This window comes from Podarcis raffonei, chromosome 12 (genome assembly GCF_027172205.1).
Source record: "Podarcis raffonei isolate rPodRaf1 chromosome 12, rPodRaf1.pri, whole genome shotgun sequence".
Lineage (NCBI taxonomy): Eukaryota > Metazoa > Chordata > Lepidosauria > Squamata > Lacertidae > Podarcis > Podarcis raffonei.
The window spans coordinates 53318662-53337853 of record NC_070613.1 but is presented as its reverse complement, the minus strand read 5'-3'; the positions used below and the strand labels follow the sequence as shown (position 1 = coordinate 53337853).

At 41.6% G+C, this 19192-nt stretch overlaps 1 protein-coding gene across 3 annotated transcripts in view; it reads right to left on the bottom strand.

Annotated features, from left to right (window-relative positions):
* Positions 1-19192, bottom strand: part of BBS9 (Bardet-Biedl syndrome 9) — a 227777-nt gene that overhangs the window by 184403 nt on the left and 24182 nt on the right. For all 3 annotated transcript variants that reach the window (XM_053409545.1, XM_053409544.1, XM_053409546.1), the window contains exons 10-12: positions 6614-6795; positions 3157-3233; positions 1028-1081 (exon numbers count right to left, since the gene is read on the bottom strand). In XM_053409545.1, coding sequence (XP_053265520.1) covers positions 1028-1081; positions 3157-3233; positions 6614-6795 — 313 coding nt within the window. The remainder of the gene's footprint in view (positions 1-1027; positions 1082-3156; positions 3234-6613; positions 6796-19192) is intronic.

Below are 19192 nucleotides of genomic sequence, written 5' to 3'. Positions count from 1 at the left end.
TAAATTATTATAGATAAAACATTGTGTGTGTGTGTGTGTGTGTGTGTTTTAGCAACATTATGATTGTATTTATAAACTCATAAGCTGGAGACCAAGTTTTTTATTTGACCAGCAGACCACAATGTCAGCAATTGTCATCCAATATACATTTGGGACCAAGTCTCATGAACCTCAGTTGGAAGCCCATGAAAGCATGTATGAGATGTAAATAAATTGGCTGCAGTATTTTACGTTGAAACAATAATTATCAACAAAGATTATTTCTCTGAAAATCATTATGCTCACTTTTGAAGACAGAAGATTACTGTATACTCTCACTCTCTCTACAGATAAATCGTCACCACTGCTCAAAAAGAGAGAGGTAGAGGCAAAGGGAAGAGGCTGTTTCTTCTCCTTGCATCTGTCACTGTTTGCATGCTTGAATAGGATAGCTGAACATGCAACAGTGGAGGAGGAGAAAGTGGAGCCAGGTGGGTCTGGGAGTTCATACTGTGCTTTTGATGGGGTATGGAACTCAGCAAGCATCCAAATGATGACAACCTGTGAGTCAGTCCTGGTTCAAGAAGATAGCATCTTCCTAGAGAGGCTCACTTCCAAGACCATAGATAATGTTTATGATTGTTAAACATAATCCTCTCCACAGTTCCAGAAGGCATTTCTCTTAGCTTTCCCCATAACACACAGACCCATGATGTATACATCCAGTGCTTTTTTTCTACAAAATGTTTAGGGGTACTCTCATTTTGACTCAAGAAAACCACCATTTTATAGTTCAAATCGGGAAAAATTAATACAGTAAATGGACAAAAGTACAAAGATTCACAAAATGTTCAGGGGTATGCGCCCAGAAAAAAAGCACTGTATACATCTAATTTTTATTTCTTTAATGCATATCACAAGCAATGTAAATCACCAAAATCTCAGTCACTTTTGTATATTTTCTAGAACCACCCCTCTAAATATAAAAAAAATGGTTTGAATCTTTTGAGTGTTATACTTGGTCTTAAAGTCCCAACAAGCACAATACCTTTACTGTCACAGAAGGAACCACCTCTGCTTTTACTTCACTCTCAATGGCTTGCTGTGAAGAAGAAAAAACACACAGAAACAGCAAAATCAGTATCACACAGGAATGAACATATTGTATGGCTAGATTTCAACTTACTGTAGAGATCTTAAAACAAGAATAGAAGAATTAAGATGCACAAAAATATTGGGTAATATTTACGGCAGCCCAATCACTCAGCCATTCAACTCACTGGAGCTGTGTTCTCAGTATAGTAAAACAGCCAAATCCAATGGATGTTATATGCTTGTGACTATTACTCTATGTGACAGATAAGTTTGTGCATATCAAATGTCTTTTGCTAATGTCTTGGATCTCACCCAAATATTTTTTTCAAAATCTTTGCTTAAAATTGTATATAAAAAGAGGAAACAAAAGGCAAGATTTTTCTGTACATACAGTTAAATCAACATATTCCAATCTTTTCTGTTTTACAGGAGTTTATCTTCCAAGATATTAAGAAGCCACAGTTAAATCAATTACTCTGCCTCCACATGCTATTACACCATGGAGATGAGAATAAAATTATGAAGCCAAATGCCAAAAGAGCAGAAAAGGAAAGCAGAAAAGTGGCTTTAAACCAGGGCTTGCCTTTGTGTTCTAAAATATAGTTAGCTCAAACCATGGTTTGCCAGGATGCCTGTATAGCCAATGTTCATTTACGGTTGGAGGCAAACAGTGGTGGATTAACATTTGATTGACAGCTCTTGGTGGGAACAAGATGCTGAGTTGAGCTTCTGGAGCAAGCAGCAACTATCATCAAATAAACATGTGATGGGCGGTGCATGAACATAGTTTAGTATAGGGAGCCAGTTTCTTTTTACTGTGGTTTAGGCTGTCATCATTCATCAACTGAGCACCATGCCAACAATAGCAATGAAGCACAGTCATAACCAAAGCAGGATTTCATTCATCCTTCTATAGCTGTACAGTAGTGCAAGATTTCTAAAAGAATAAGTTAACATTTCATTTCAAAATTTATTTTCTCTGTACAAACGTTTACAAATTAAGACTTGCCTACTGCTTATTGCAACTTAACAAAGCAGAATCCTGATGCATGTTGCACTGGCTTGAGTGGCCCAAATGTGCTACAGGAGCAGATCCAATACACATGATCCTTATGGGGTTTGCTATGGCTACATTCAATGGATATTGGCAAGGTTTGCATAAGGTACAATAAAAACATTCTGACGCTCCGTTATGAATTTCTTATATAATTTACTATTAAGTCTAATTATTAAGGATGTGTTCAATTAGTATTAGTTATTGGGTAAATGTTTGATGACACAGTACTAAAGACTGCAAGTTCAATATAGATGCTACATTTACAGATTTTTTTCTTCAATGTTAGTGATCCTTTATATTATAAACAGCACTCTAAACCAAGAACAAACCTTGGTTACAGGTCATGGTTTCTTTGGAGCAAGACAAACCGGAAACCCGGGTTTGCCCATAACACCAAGCCAAACCATGACTTAACTCCCAATAGTGCAGCAGCAACAGGAAAGAGGAAGGAGTGAAGCAGCTATGGGGTTTTTTTCTGTGCATCAGCAAGCTTGTCTTAGTGTTAAAAGTAAATAAGACTTTAGAGAACAGAAATAGCCTCACTCAAGAAAGCCACTGTATTTAAGCATATAACATCATGACTAATATTGGGTAGGATACCAGGAACAGGACTAGTTTCTTGCACCAGGTGGTTTGGTTTTACATTTCTCAAAATAGCACACACACACAACAAAAAAGGTAGGGAAAGCCACTTTTATAACTAAGTGAACATTTAAATGATAATAATAATAATAATAATAATAATAATAATAATAATAATAATAATAATAATAATAATAGACCTTTATGGACACAACACTGCTTATAACAGTTACTGATATGGCATGGGGATCTACTTAAAAATCTCTCTGGGCATGACCAAGTCCCTTAGTAGGTTTTGGGCTCCTGGCCATTGTTCTAAATTTAAGCTCAGTGTTCATTAGTTTAACAAAATGCTATAAGCACTATCTATCAGGTTTGAGAGTATACAATTTATATAAAAACAAATCTCTGTAAGAATATTTGTAAGTTTTAAAGTTACGTACAGACACTGAATCAAGATCAGGTGAGACCGTCACAAGAAGTGCAAAATCTTCATTTTTTTCCATTTTAGGCACAATGTCTGTAAAAAACAGGTAACTAGGAAGTTTAGTCAATGATTTCATAACCATGTTATTGAGACTTAGAGCTGAAGTTTCAACATAGGATAAAGCCCCATATGTGGAGATTCACAAGTTTGATACTGAATAGTAACAAAGTTACTATTATTATTTTTATAACAAAGTTCTTTTCCATATTTATTTTATTGACCTTGATCTGAAAGGTTCAGCTTCTACTCACATATGCGTCCTCACACTTTGTTAATGCAACAAAGACCCATATTCATATAAACTTTATATGAATACAACATTTTATTTCAGAATATTTTCAAAATTTTCATCAATATTTAACTACAGGATTCCTTTCAAACTGCCTCCCTCTTGCAAAGCCAACCTTCTCCTTCACAGTTATCTTATTCTGCTCTCCTTATACCTGAGACATTATTATATAAACCAACACAGAGGAGGCATAAAGTAAATGGTAAATTAAAGGGAAAGAAAATAAAACCAATGAAAGATGGAAGGGGAGAAAAGCACTGTTGCCCCAGTAGCCATCAAGACCTACTCTTAGCCCCTCCCTTTGCTAAAATTTCAGACCGCTTCACAGTCAATCTCTCTATTTTAAACATTTTGCTGCTTGGCAGCAGATGCTCTATGGCTGCCATCTTGGTTTCCACATGGTGTATAATTCTCCCACAGTGCATTGGGCCCAGGAAACCAAGGGGGTAGCCAGAGGACCACAGCAATGAGGGCTCAGTGTTCTGCTGTTGTCAAGTGATAAGAAGTTTAAAAATAAAGGAGGGAAGCCGCCTGGTTCACAAGGAGGTAAAGGTAAAGGGACCCCTGACCATTAGGTCCAGTCATGACCGACTCTGGGGTTGCGCCGCTCATTTCGCTTTATTGGCCGAGGGAGCCGGGAGTACAGCTTCCAGGTCATGTGGCCAGCATGACTAAGCTGCTTCTGGCGAACCAGAGTAGCGCACGGAAACGCCGTTTATCTTCCTGCCGGAGCAGTTCCTATTTATCTACTTGCACTTTGACATGCTTTTGAACTGCTAGGTTGGCAGGAGCAGGGACCGAGCAACGGGAGCTCACCCCGTCGCAGGGATTTGAACCGCCGACCTTCTGATCGGCAAGCCCTAGGCTCTGTGGTTTAACCCACAGCGCCACCCACGTCCTATAAGGAGCTGGGGGCGTTTTAAAAAACAAACAACTCAATCAGGTAGGAAACGTGGGCCAGGATGAGAAAAGGGGAGCATGTAGGAAGTGGCCCACTGGCAGGTAATGTGCCAAAGTCCCTCTTAAACCTCAGCATAGACTGGGAAAGCCAGTTAAAGTGACAGCAGAACTGGAGAGGCTTTTTTTTTTTTTTAAGAGCCCTGCCTTCGCTCCACAGGTGGGAATCAAGGGCTGAACATGTGCATTGCCATGCGGCCAGGAGGGTGGGGGCACTGACCTAGAGCACACCTCCTCCAAGGTCTATTTGGCCCCTGAAGTACATTTTAACTACGGTTGCCATATCTTGAAGAGCAAAACAGAGGACAACCCAAGCTGCTGCCAGCGTGCGGGGGGGGGGGCCCACTGGTGTCACGCCGAGCCTGAGCCGCTGCCAGTCCAAATGGAGGCAAGGACCCCAGCTCCCACCTAATCTTCACTGTGACAGCCTCGCTCCACTGCGGCGCTTCCGGGGCACAGCACCCTCCTGAGCATGCGCATGCCCCCCTAAAACAACATCACCCCTCCCAAAAAACCCAGATATTTCCTTTAAAGTGTAAAAATCCACCCAGATGGGCATGCTAGCCCCCCAAAAGAGGACATATCGGGGTTTTCCCAGATGTATGGCAACCTGATTTTAACCCTTTATTCATCCTGCATAGTTGCCTTCCCCTTCAGGATCACGTGCTGGCAATGGGTGTGCAAAAATTGGAAGCAGGTACCCCACACTAACATGCATGCATAATGTATCTCTCTCTCACACACACACACACACACACCTCACAGTGTGTTCACGGTTTTGTTTGGCGGGGGGAGGAAGTGCCATACCATGTACAGTTATAGCTTTCAAAAAACTAATGTCGTTATTGGGAATGTAGAAGAAAGAGAGCACTCAGAAGAGGAAAAGTATTGAATGCTATTCTCCTACCAGAACAGAAAAGGAAGGAAGGAAAGAAAGAAAGAAAGAAAGAAAGAAAGAAAGGGGAAGGTGAGTGGCCAGATCCCTTGTGAAGCTACAGATGCTCCCACTCTGCTTCATTTCTGGCGCTTTATGTTCCTCAGTCAACTTACCGTATTTGTTGCTCTATAGGACACACTTTTCCCCCTCCAAAAATTAAGAGGAAATGTGTGCGCGTCCTATGGAGCGAATGCAGGCTCCTTGGCTTCAGCGATAACAACGCAAAGCCTCTGAAGCACAGAGGGAGCGCTTCCCCGCGCTCCGGAGGCTTCGCGTTGCTTTTGCTGAAGCCTGGAGAGCGAGAGGGGTCAGTGCGCACGGACCCCTCTCGCTCTGCAGGCTTCAGGCGGCCATCCCTGAAGCCTTTGGAGCGCAGCGCGAGTTCCTGCTGCGTTCCGCAGGCTTCAGGTTCCTTTTACTGAAGCCGGGAGAGCAAGACTCTCCTGGCTTCAGCAGAGAGGGAGAGCTGCACAGCGCCCCTTTAGCCAAGCGGGAGGAGAAAAGGAAGGGACTCCGTTTCTCCTGCCGCTTCGCTGAAGGGGCGCTGAGCAGAGAGGGGGAGAATTTTTTTTTCTTGTTCTCCCCCTCTAAAACAAGGTGTATCCTATGGTCAGGTGCGTCCTATAGAGCGAAAAATACGGTAGGTTTGGACTCTTTCTGCTTCTCAGCTCCAGTTCTCCCCATTCCTTGTCCATTCCTCCCCTCTGTCACAGCAGCCTCTTTTTTTATGAAGAGGCTTCTTCCAGGAAGAGCTCCAGGAAGGAAACGTCATTGGTGAACATCTTAACTCTTCCTGGGACTCTATGGACATTTTCCTATGTGTCTATATATATTATATATTTTTACAGTTATTTATAGTCTGCCTTTCAGGAAATACCTGGATTACCAAGATGGCTTACAATTAACATTCATTTACATAAGTTAAAAACACAACAAACATGGAAGAACCGAGGTATTTTTTCTAGGTGAGTTATTCCTTCATTGCAAATTTGTTGCCAGAATTGTTATAGCAAACTTTTTTTTAGGGGAAATGGCATAACCCATTACTACTACTACATAGATATTTTAATATTGGTGGAAAGAGAATTAAAATCATAGTGAAAAATTTGTTTATTTGCATAGCTACTTCATTAAATACAAGTTAAAGATAAATCCTATAGTTAGATTTTAATGGACAGCCAACCAACCACAACTGATGTAATTTCAATAAAAAGGGGGGGGGAACCATACCTTTGATTTTTCTGGCTTCTTTAATGATTTTCTGAAGTTTATTCATTTCTGCATCATATTCTTCATAATTTATATCCCGAGCCTCAACTTTTGGAGCTTGAAATAAAGATGGATCTGTACCAAGGTAGGAGCATTGTAGATCACCGCTATCACTCAGTGTGACTATCACACCTTTCAAATCTCTGCATAAAAAGGGGGGAAAGCTGAACAGCATCATACTGAAACAGCACAGAATGCCAATGAAATGTCCTTTGCTATTAAAAATGCTTCCAAGCATATTTTTCTCACAGGAACGATCAGTACATTTGGGGGGAGGGGCAAATCTATTTCTACTGAGTTTGTGTGGCTGGTGAAATCAGATCACTTGTAATAACTGCAATAATCAAAGTACCACCATCATGTTTCATGTCACCCGAATTGTCCAGTAGCACCTTAAAGGTAAGGGTAAAGGGACCCCTGACCATTAGGACCAGTCGTGGCCGACTCTGGGGTTGCGGCGCTCATCTCGCTTTATTGGCCAAGGGAGCCGGCTTGGGCCAAGGGAGGACAGCTTCCGGGTCATGTGGCCAGCATGACTAAGCCGCTTCTGGCGAACCAGTCTAGCGCACAGAAACGCTGTTTACCTACCTGCCGGAATGGTACCTATTTCTCTACTTGCACTTTGACGTGCTTTCGAACTGCTAGGATGGCAGGAGCAGGGACCGAGCAACGGGAGCTCACCCCATCATGGGGATTCGAACCGCCGACCTTCTGATCAGCAAGCCCACAGTAGCACCTTAGAGACCAGCTAAGTTTGTTCTTGGTATAAGCTTTCATGTGCATGCTTGAGTTGGTCTCTAAGGTGGTCTCTGGACAATTTTTTTATTTATATATATATATTTCGACTGCTTTAGACCAACACGGCTACCTACCTGAATCATGTCACCAGAAGTTTGTTGTGAACAAGACATGTAACTAAGAAACTGCTAAAATACCTCTAGCAACACAGAAATTTAGTATTCACACTCCCAAATCTGTTTTAAAAGCAAGCCTGCTTAAAGCAAGATGAGCGCCACAACCCCAGAGTCGGCCACGACTGGACCTAATGGTCAGGGGTCCCTTTACCTTTACCTTACTTAAATGAGCAATAAGATGAGTTTGTAAAATGTTTATAACGTTTTTGCTGTTAGCAAAACCCTTCTGTGGGTTGCTGCAGCACACAGAAGCAAACAACAGCAGCTGCATTATGTGTAGACAAATTTAAGTCTAGAACCTTATGAAAGGGGAAAGGATTTAGGAGTACAGGGAAGTTACAGCTGGTTGATAGGTGAAGTATAAGCACCTGCTACCCTACAGCTCTGAAAATTGCCCTTTCCCCAAACTGCTTTTCTCAGGATTTAACACAGATATCTCCATAGCATGATTCATTTGGTTCTAACTTATTTAGATCCCTAGTCTGCACATGATGCACACAAATCTAGTTTGTATTAGTCAAACATGTCTATATCCTAAACATTTGCACTAGCATGTTCACCTGCAACGTTATGGTAACATAATCGTTATGCTGAGTTTATGTGATTCAACACTGGCATAGCGCATACTAAACATTTGTGTGCTCATGATTTGGTAATAAGTTCATAAATGCTCCATACAAGTTTAATAGCCCATTGAGAGTCTTTTGAAGACTTGGACCAAAAAGGCAATCTTCAAACATTCCTATTTTTGGTAATCTATTCTTTCTGCCAATAGTTCCTTTATGGTTGCTCTGCTTTCAAGAAATATAGGCTGTTTAAGCAAAGGGTTGTAAAATACAATGATTTTCCTTTGCTCTGGTTGGATATGCTGCAATCCTATACACACTTAAGAAAATTTAAATTGCATTAACTTTGCTGACATTTAAGCAGTCAAACTACATGCAGGACTGTGGGTGTTTTTTTTTTTTTTAAAGTACATTTCCTCTAGGTCCTAAAAGCTATGGTGTTTTATATTTTAAAATTAAGCATACAGGACTCCATTAAAACTTTAAAGATTTTTCTTCCCTGTAATTTTTTCCATGCATTCATAACTGCATTGATATAAAAGCAAGGTAGCAACTGAATTATGAAGCATTAATTTATCTTATGGAACACCTGACCCCCAGACGGTTTTAGTTTAACCAAATTCAAAGCTACAGTTCTCAAATGGTTTGCCCCAGAACAGTGTCAGCGGTACTATTAACAGAGCAAGTTGCTTCAGGGCTGCAATTATAAAAGGGATCTAAAATAAATTTTATAACCATTTTCCTGCAGCTACTGTAATTGTCTGTATAGCTATGAACATTACTACTGTAACACATTTCAAACAAAGTACAGTTTCAATTACTTATTGTTGAGGTAGAATATTTTTGAAAGATCTTAAAAGGAGCCAAATAAATGTAAGAACTAAAAGATTTTATTTATTTATTACTGAAGAAACTCAATTGAAACAAATTATTTTGGTACCCATAATACAGTTATTGTTCAAAGCAAATTCTCCACACATATGGTAGTAATTTGAAAATCTATCTTTTACTGGATTTTGGACAAAAAAAATAGCATATGCTTTTTGCATGTTTCTTTTGCAAAACAAATTGCTCAAAACATAGCATTTTAACAAATCCAAGTGCTTTGCATACTTTTTGTCATACAATAAAACAGTAATCATTCCAGATGGATTAATAAAGCCTTGGAACTATAAATTACCTGGCTGCCTGTTTGATTTTTTAAAAACCATTTATACTCTACCATGTACTATTTTATACTTTAGAAAAGTATTCCCATTTAACAGCAAACATCCCTTTTATCTTTAAAGAAATGACCACGCTAATGAGTCCTGCAATATTAATAATAAACCCAATTAGAAAGTGTGAATAATGTTTTCTCTGGTGTTATTCTTGCTGTCCTATTACTTCACTCAGTGTAATGAAGATTCTGAGCATGTCTGACTGTCTTCACCACCTGGTTTCTGCACTGACTTCCATGGAAGTAGGTTATAATCTGAAACATTCATGATCTACATTATCAGAAAGTCTGAATTCTTCAGTATTTTTTCTGGACGGTGACAGTCAAAAAACCAAACCATGCACAATAGCTAACATCACTTATGAAGCGAGAACAGTGTATGCAATGAAACAAGCGTCCAAAACTGAGGAATTTTTTAAATATAAAAGTAATATATATCTCTCTCTCTCTCTCAACAGCCTTCCAATCAAAAATGGGACACGGGTGGCGCTGTGGTCTAAACCACTGAGCCTCTTGGCCTTGCTGATCAGAAGGTCAGCGGTTTGAATCCCTGTGACAGGGTGAGGTCCCGTTGCTCTGTCCCAGTTCCTGCCAACCTAGTAGTTTGAAAGCACACCAGTGCAAGTAGATAAATAAGTACCGCTGCAGCGGGAAGGTAAATGGTATTTCCACGCACTCTGGTTTGCGTCACGGTGTTCCATTGCGCCAGAAGCGGTTTAGTCATGCTGGCCGCATGACCCAGAAAGCTCTCTGTGGACAAACACCGGTTCCCTAGGTCTGAAAGCAAGATGAGTGTCGCAACCCCATAGTCGCCTTTGACTGGACAAAAAATGTTCAGTGCTATTTTAGTGCATGACAGCTTGGTCAAGTTTTTCTTAGCTTTTTCAGACACAGCAGTAGCGGTCCTTAGCCAAAGGCACCATTCATCCTCCAGACAAATTAAACCACTATGACCAGGGATGGCACATCCCATTTCAACCTACCCCGCTAACACTCTGCACTACCCACCCCGCCAACTCTGCCATTGGTGGAAGAGCAGCACCAGCAGCGGTACTGATTTGGGGCAACATCACACCAATTTGGGGAGAGACGTCTCACACTCCACAAGATCTTGTGTGATTTCAATGAGCTCTCATCATAAACTGCCATGATTTCACCCCAAATGAGTGCCGATATCAGTGCAATTTCTTCACAGGCAGTGAAGATGGCGAAGCATCCACAGGGCGCCACCACAGGGCTTCTGCCGCCTGAGGCAATGGACTCACCCCACCTAATGACTGTGCTGGCCCTGACTTTCAGGATATATTTCTTATGAGTGAATACCTCTCGGGGCAAATGAGAGCCTCAAACTATGATCCTAGTTGTAGTCATTTATTATTATATTAAAATTCATGTATTGGCTAGTCGCTTTTCTGACAGAGTGAAAATAAAACCATATATGTGAAAATTACACCATGTATCCTAAAGTCGCCAGTCTACATTGACGTTCATTCTAACAAACCCAAACCCTGCGTAAGTGCAGGAACCACTAGAGTCTCTCGCTGCTCAGAGACTGGGGTCCATAGAACAATACAGTTGCTCCTTAGACAACTTTGATTGTGTTAGGATATTTCCGTTCCACCTTAAAAGGGAGCAGGATGTTTGTATAACAGCCTGCGCGTTTCCTGTCTCACAGGATGTTTATGTTGTATGTTCCTTTTTCGTTTTTGGCTGTTTTGCCTGAGCAGTCGGAGCAGACGGTCATGCCTTCTTTGTTCTGACCAACGCCAAATAAAACTGTAAATATGCATGTTCTGCTCTCATGCTTGTGCAGCTTTTTGCTGTGTGAATTCTGCTGTCAGAGTGTGCACTAAGCCTGAGGCTTAGTGTCGCTAAATTGCTGATATTGCCTGACTACGGGGAGGTCGATGGATCGTCCGGCACCGAGCTTGGGGGCTCAGATGGACTTTATCTCCCTGGCAATATCCCAACAACAGGTTTCGGGCCCAGATTCACGGCACTTGCAGGAGGGTAAGACAGCGACAGACTGCTGAAAGGTATGTGCTGGGAAAGTGAAAGCAGAGGCTTTTCTGTTTGCCGCGGAAGACGTCTTTGATGTCCGGCAAAACTAATTGGCCTGGGAGCCGAGCCAGAGGCATCGGGATTTATGAGCTGCCGAGATAAGAAGTCTTAGAAGGCATAACGGCTCACGTAAAAAGCTGGAATGGAGTTTTTCCAAGCTTCGGAGGCCACTGAGTGCCCAAAGTTAAATCGGCACAATTATCAGACCTGGGCAAAATGGTGTGAGAGTTTGCTGCGTCAGTTTGGAGTCTGGCATACTGTCTCTCAAGCCACTCCAGTTCCTCGGACAGAGAAATGGCAGGGCCAGAATTTGAAGGCCGTGGATATTATAGTCTTATCCGTCTCTCTGGAGGAAATAAAGACGCTTGCTGGAAATCTCACGGCACGTGACATGTGGGATGCTTTGAAAAAGGCCCACCAGCCAATAATCCCAGCCCAGTGTTTGAATGCATCGGAGGTCCTGGCTGTTTCCCAGAATGCTAGTGAATGCAGGGATGCTGAGGGCACCGGTTGCAAGCTGCAGGGGGAGCAGACTATAACGTCATCCCAGGCAGCATTCCAGCCTCCAGGGGGAGCCAAGGAGTTGGCAGCTGAGAGCTCTGTTTCTCGTGAGAACCAAGGTCAGAGCCTTTGCAGAGGCCGGAAGACCAGATGTAAACAGAGCAAGATGCTTGCAGGTGGCCAGGAGCGGGGGGGCAAGTTGCAAAAGCCCATGCCAGTGGAAAACAAGGCTATGTTTGCTGGCACAGCTCCACCAAAGGCTAAAGGCACGTCTGATGGCCAGGAGCGGGGGGGGCAAGTTGCAAAAGCCCATGCCAGTGGAAAACAAGGCTATGTTTGCTGGCACAGCTCCACCAAAGGCTAAAGGCACGTCTGATGGCCAGGAGCAGGGGGGCAAGTTGCAAAAGCCCTCGCCAGTGGAAAACAAGGCTATGTTTGCTGGCACAGCTTCACCAAAGGCTAAAGGCAAGCTGCAAAAGCCCACGCTGGTGGAAAACAAGGTTTTGTTTGCCAGCAAATCTGCTTCGAAGGGGAAGGCCAGGTTTGTTATTGACTCTGCGGCCACGCGCCATCTCACCAAAGACCGCCATCTGTTCATCTCCTTCACACCTCAAGATGGAGAGGTCCAGCTGGCTGATGGAAGGACTTTGCAAGCTACAGGAGTTGGGACTGTGAAACTTGAAAGACTGCATACTACCGTCAGAGATGTACTTTTTGTTCCAGGAGCTGCGGACAATTTGCTTAGTGTCCCACAGCTGACTGGGCGTGGTTTTGAGGTTTCCTTCAAGAGGACTGTCTGTGTCATCAGAAAAGGCAAAGAGGACATTTTGCTTGCAAAGTTGATGGATGGTTTGTTCAGTCTAACTTATGATGACAATGCTGTTATATCTAATGCTGATATTTGTTGTGTTGCACAAACTAACAAGGTTCTTCATGCAGGATGCATTCATGATGCACATCGAAGATTTTGTCACCTCTCTTGGCAAGCGCTAGCCAAGATGCCTGAGTTGGTTGAAGGTTTGGACATCAAACCTTGTAAATTTCACATGAAATGTGTATCTTGTGCAGAGAACAAGGTGAAGGTTGCTCCAAAAGGCAAGGAGTCTAGCAGGCAGGCTTCCAAACCCTACCAGCTAGTTCACGCAGACCTGGTAGGTCCTCTAGCACCCTCTTTGGGTAGAGCAAGGTACTTCATGGTTATAATTGATTCTTTTTCCAGGTACATTCATGTGTTTATGCTCGAGCAAAAATCGCAAGCATTTCCTAGGTTCAAGGCATTCTGTGCTTGGTTGGAGAATGCTCATGGTAAACGTATTGGTTGTCTGTTTACTGATCGAGGTGGGGAATTCACTTCTCAGCAGTTTGAAGCTTTCCTGACTGAGAAGGGAATCCAGCATGATTTGTCAACGCCTAGATCGCCATGGATGAACGGGCTTGCGGAGAGAGCAAATCAAACGTTGCTGCAAGGGATAAAAACCTTGTTGCATGATGCCAATCTCCCTGAGAAGTTTTGGGGGGAGGCTCTGGCGAATTTTGTTTATTCCTTTAACAGGAGACTGTCATCACCTATTGGATGCACTCCCTATGAGAAGATGTTTGGTAAGAAACCTAACACCAAGCACTTGAAAATCTTTGGTTCTGACATGTGGGTGCACACCCCACAAAGCAACAAGCTTGGGAAGCGTGGGGCACATGGTTTGTTCATGGGGTACGAAAAAGGTGCATACAGGGTATGGATGACTAACTCTAAATCCATAAAGTTCACAAGGAGTGTTGAGTACAATCCTAAGTGGGGGGAAAATGTGGGAATTTTCCAGAGTTACCCAGAGGAGGATGAAAGTGATGTGAAGAAAGCAGTTCATGCTGAGAAAGCTGAGGAAACTGAGGATGATGATGATGATGATGATCAGAGTTCGAATTCCAGTTCAGTGGGCGGCGCTGCTGCTGCTGTCAGTGACAGTGATGACACAGCAGACTACAAGAGCGCAAAGGCCTCAGTCAGACCATCTGATGAGTCTGACAATGAACTGGAAGAACCACTGTTCACCATTGGTCATTTTTCTCCTAAGAAAGAGGAGATGAGTCCAGAAGACTTGCGTCTGGTTCGCAGGTCTGAAAGGGCGACCAAAGGCAAACCTCCAAAGAGATTTGCTGATGAGTTTGCTAAGATGGCAACTGCTGTTCTTAGTAGCTCAGAGAAGGTGTGGGAACCTTCAAGCTTCAAAGAGGTCCAGGAGTTAACCTCTAAAGATGCTGAGCCTTGGCTTAATGCCATGAAGGCTGAAGTTGATTCCTTGAATAGGAACCAAACTTGGGAACTGGTACCGGTAGTCCCAGGAATGAGACTGGTTGGCAGCAAATGGGTCTTCAAGGCCAAGACAGACCAGAATGGCAAGGTTGTCAGACACAAAGCCAGATTGGTTGCCAGAGGTTTTTCACAGGTACCAGGGCAGGATTACCACGAGACCTACTCACCCACGGTCAAATATGAGAGCATTCGGCTGATGCTCAAGATCGCTGCGGAGGAGAAACTGCATGTTTCCCATCATGACATTAATACAGTTTTTTTGTACAGGATTTTGGGGGAGGAGCTGTACATGCTTCCACCTGACGGGATGCAGATACAGAAGGGAATGGTCTGTAAACTGCGGAAATCCTTGTATGGTCTCAAGCAGAGTGCCAGGTGTTGGAACACAAAACTCACTGAAACGTTGCTTTCTCTAGGTTTTCACCAGGGCAAAGCTGATCCTTGTGTGTTTGTCAAGGAGGAGGGGCAAAACAAACTGTATTGTTTATGTTTTGTTGATGATCTTCTGATGTTTTGGAAGAATCAGGCTTTTTACCAAAGCACCCTAGCTCAGCTGAAGGAGCACTTTGACATGAAGGATCTTGGTGAGGTATCCAACTATCTTTCTCTGCAGGTGGAGAGGGACCAAGCAGGTAATTTTCTGGTACACCAAACACAGAAAATTGCTGATGTATTAACCAGGTTGAATTTGGTTGATGCAAACCCAGCAGACACACCGATGGTGACAGGTTACCAGGTAGATAGTACTGCTGAAGCATTTTCTGGCACAACGCTGTACAGATGCATTCTAGGCAAGTTGAATTTCATTGCTAGATGTTCGAGACCTGACATTGCTGTAAGCACTAACCTGCTGAGCAGACATGCTAACAATCCTACTGTTCAGGATTGGAAAGCTCTGAAGCGCATAGCCCGGTATTTGAAAGGGACTATGCACTACAGGCTGAGGTTCACCAGTCAGAAGACTGGAGGTCTTGAAATCTTTGCAGATGCAAGTTTTAGAAGTGACACCACGGATGGTACAAGCACTTCTGGAGTATGCTACATGTACAACCACTGCCTGTTTGACTGGTTGTGCAAAAAGCAGACAACAGTTAGCCTAAGTTCCTGTGAAGCAGAACTCAATGCTCTGTCATTTTCACTCATGGATTGTGAATGGTTGATGCAACTGTTTAAGGACATTGGGGTTTCTGTGAAATGTCCTATACAAGTGTATCAAGACAATAGATCTTGTTTGGCTTTGCTGAACTCGGAGAGTTGCAAGCAAAGGACCAAGTACTTGCAGATTAAACTACATCGTGCAAGAGAGTGTATTCAGAAAGGACTCATTCAGGTGTCCTACATGCCAGGAAATGAAATTCCTGCTGATCTGTTGTCTAAGGTTGTTAACAGAGAACAACTGAAGGGTTACGCACAAAGGTTGCAATTGGGTTGAACCACAGGTACTACAGGTTACACGGAAAGGGGGAGGATGTTAGGATATTTCCGTTCCACCTTAAAAGGGAGCAGGATGTTTGTATAACAGCCTGCGCGTTTCCTGTCTCACAGGATGTTTATGTTGTATGTTCCTTTTTCGTTTTTGGCTGTTTTGCCTGAGCAGTCGGAGCAGACGGTCATGCCTTCTTTGTTCTGACCAACGCCAAATAAAACTGTAAATATGCATGTTCTGCTCTCATGCTTGTGCAGCTTTTTGCTGTGTGAATTCTGCTGTCAGAGTGTGCACTAAGCCTGAGGCTTAGTGTCGCTAAATTGCTGATATTGCCTGACTACGGGGAGGTCGATGGATCGTCCGGCACCGAGCTTGGGGGCTCAGATGGACTTTATCTCCCTGGCAATATCCCAACAGATTGCACACCTACATATGGCAGCTAGAATGACCATTGCAGAGTTTTGGACAAATTTAGACGGGGCCAATCTTACTACCTGGTACACTAAAGTGTGGGATATTGTCTTGTTGGAAGAATGATTTCATACCTATTTTGGTCTGACTTCCTTTTATTTTTAAGCAAGGAGGTATATGGCCGAGGACCCCTCTCGGCATATGAATGAATATGGCTGATAGAGCGACTCAGGACATTTGAATGCTTTAATTACTTTCCCTTGGTATAATAGGGTTCGTGTTTTATAACTTTGTCTTGTTTAACCACTCTGTCTATGCTATAAATTGTTCTAGTTGCTACCTGCCATGCATTCATATACCTGTGGTTTATTTATTTTGGCTTTATTTTATGTCTATATTTGCTCAAGAGTGATCTTTTATTGTATATGGACTATGTATAATGCCATCCGCTCCTGAATTTTGCAGAATCCTGTATAACCGTTTTTTGACAATAAAAATTATTTAACAACAAAATAGCTGTTTTCAAGCTAAAACTTTCAAAGACGGACTAGTATCATCCTATTAATATATGTGTTGCACTTTTATTTTTTTAAAGAAGTCTGAAACATGAAGATAGACAGCTAATTAATTAATGTTAAAAATGACTCTACCAAAACTTATATGAAGGCAGCTCATTAAACTTTTTTGTCACATTGGAACAATAAGAAAAATCTTCCCAAAAGCAGGTCAGCAACTTTTAGTTACCACTGCCACCCGCTGGTGACGGCACCATAATATATAGTAAAAAGTTTTTATTATATTGACTGAACCAAAAGAAAGCCAAAAAAATTAATTTGTACTTATGGGGTGCCTGCTGTGTTAAATTAAATGGGTGTCAAACCTTTTTACAAGGTCAAAATTATAGCTAGATTGTCTACATAAGATGAAATTCTAGAACTACAATATACCTACACATAATATGTAATACTTTCCATTAATTCTTAAACTGTAGTACAATTTAAACCAGGGGTGCAATTCACCAAAGTACTCCTCCTGTGAATGACCCATAGGCATTAATAGGTGGGTTTGAAAGGAGTGCTTCATGGACTGTACTTTCCAGGTCATGAAAATGATATTGAGTCTTATTACAAAATTTAATTAGTGGCTAAGAGAAGAGATTTGTTAAATTAGAAACATATGCACCAAATACAATTTAAAATGTATATTTCTCTAAATTTAGAAACATTTTGCTAGTACCTCATCTTTCCATTCCTGCTGCTTTAAGATAATACCATATCATATACATAGTTTATTTCCTATATACACATGTACTTTCCACTGCTCTGAATAACTTTATACATATGCTATACAATGAAAGGATAAATATTTGAAGGCAAACCAACTAAATTTTTCCCAAAAGAAATCAAGAAACCCAGCCATATGTCCCTATATCATATATTTAAAACATGGTTCTCCCTGTTGCAAAGGTTTTGGGTAAGAAACAAGAGGCTGAAAAACAAAGTAGAAAGCTTACAAGGTACAAAAAGATTACTCTAGCTCCCATGCACCTCATCATATTCCAATTATGAGTTCAGAAGCTAAGGCACATTGGATGGCTGTTGCAAAGCTCATCCACCTGGACACCGGGCCATGAAGTCAAATTTTAATTTAGTTTAGTTTATAATTTATATACTGTTTTTAAATAATATTTAAAGCAGCTTTCAAGAATACAATATAACAAATAATTTAATGAACCACTAGCAAAGTTGATCAGATGTGACAACTGTCCCATAACTTTATCCAGCAAACAGTTATTCCTTGAGAACACATTGTCAGATGTGGGGCAAGGCTAGAGTACCACAGGCTAGAAGAAAGGCAGTTATGATGGCCCAGTTACTCTCCTCCAAGACTCTTTCCCTGACCAGGGGGAGTCAGAGCTCCTTTGTTTTCACTCTCCCTTTTCCGCTGCCTTTTCTATATGTGGCTCTTTCAGATATGCCCATCTGTTGGCTCTCTGACCATACTTATCAGTAGGTTGTTACCCAGAAGGAGGTCATTTCAGGCTGTCCAAAAGGAATCTTGATTCCTTGCCTAAAAACAGCAACCCATTGCAGATTTGCTGCTTCCCTGTTCCCTTTTAAATAAATACATACTGACTTTCATCAGAGAGATGCTGCAGCAAGGTAAAGAAGAAAAATATAATAATTGTAAAAAGGAAAAAAAATAAAATATTCAGAGATCTCACATCTGTTTATGACAACATAATGTAATGTGTTTTAGGCTGCAATCCTGTACCCACTTGTTGAAGTAAGCCTAGAACACAATGGGACTTTCTCAAGAGTAGGCAAGTGCAGGCAAGTGCTGCTAATGAAACCCAGAAGGATTTCAAGAATTACTTGGGAAGGAAAGGCTACATTATATCATAAGTAAAGGCTACATTATATGAATATGATGTCAACAGACACACAACAGAAAAAAACGGAAGAGTTATGCAATGAGGGTAACCTAGATTCCTGCATTGTAGGGGGTTGGACTAGATGACCATTGAGTTCTTTTCCAACTCTACAATTCTATGATTCTATGATTTTAACTTTACATCATCAGTGTCTGATCAAAATAAAAAGAAGAGAAAGTAAAGGTATTCTGTGTTATATTTCCATGATAATCTCCACAAATCTTGTGTGATCTTGCATGTAGCCTTTTTAATTAAGAAAGTACAATAACCTAGTCAAAAATCTTTTAAAAATAACATATATATAATCATATGCAGCTACAGAGTTGTGCTACTTAAGTATAATGTACTCTATTCAGCAAAACCTCAACATGGGCTTCAGATTTAAATTGGAATTGTTAAAAGAAACCATTCAGTTTAAACTTTTCACATTCTGTTATACTGAAAACATTAAATGCATAAAGTCATCCAGTTCTCACTGTGTGCCATAACTGGCAGAACTTCTGTTAAACCAGCACTGTTGAGAAAAAGAAACTTTGAATCCTGCCATCTTTCTTCTATAAAATACTGCAATAAGTGTTAGGTATTCCCATTTTTATAATATGGGAGTTTTTCTATTTTTATATGATGATGCTTTAACGGTTGTGGTGATGTCACCTTGTAAGAAGGAGTAACAGATGGGCTGGAATGAAGACCAAAGAAT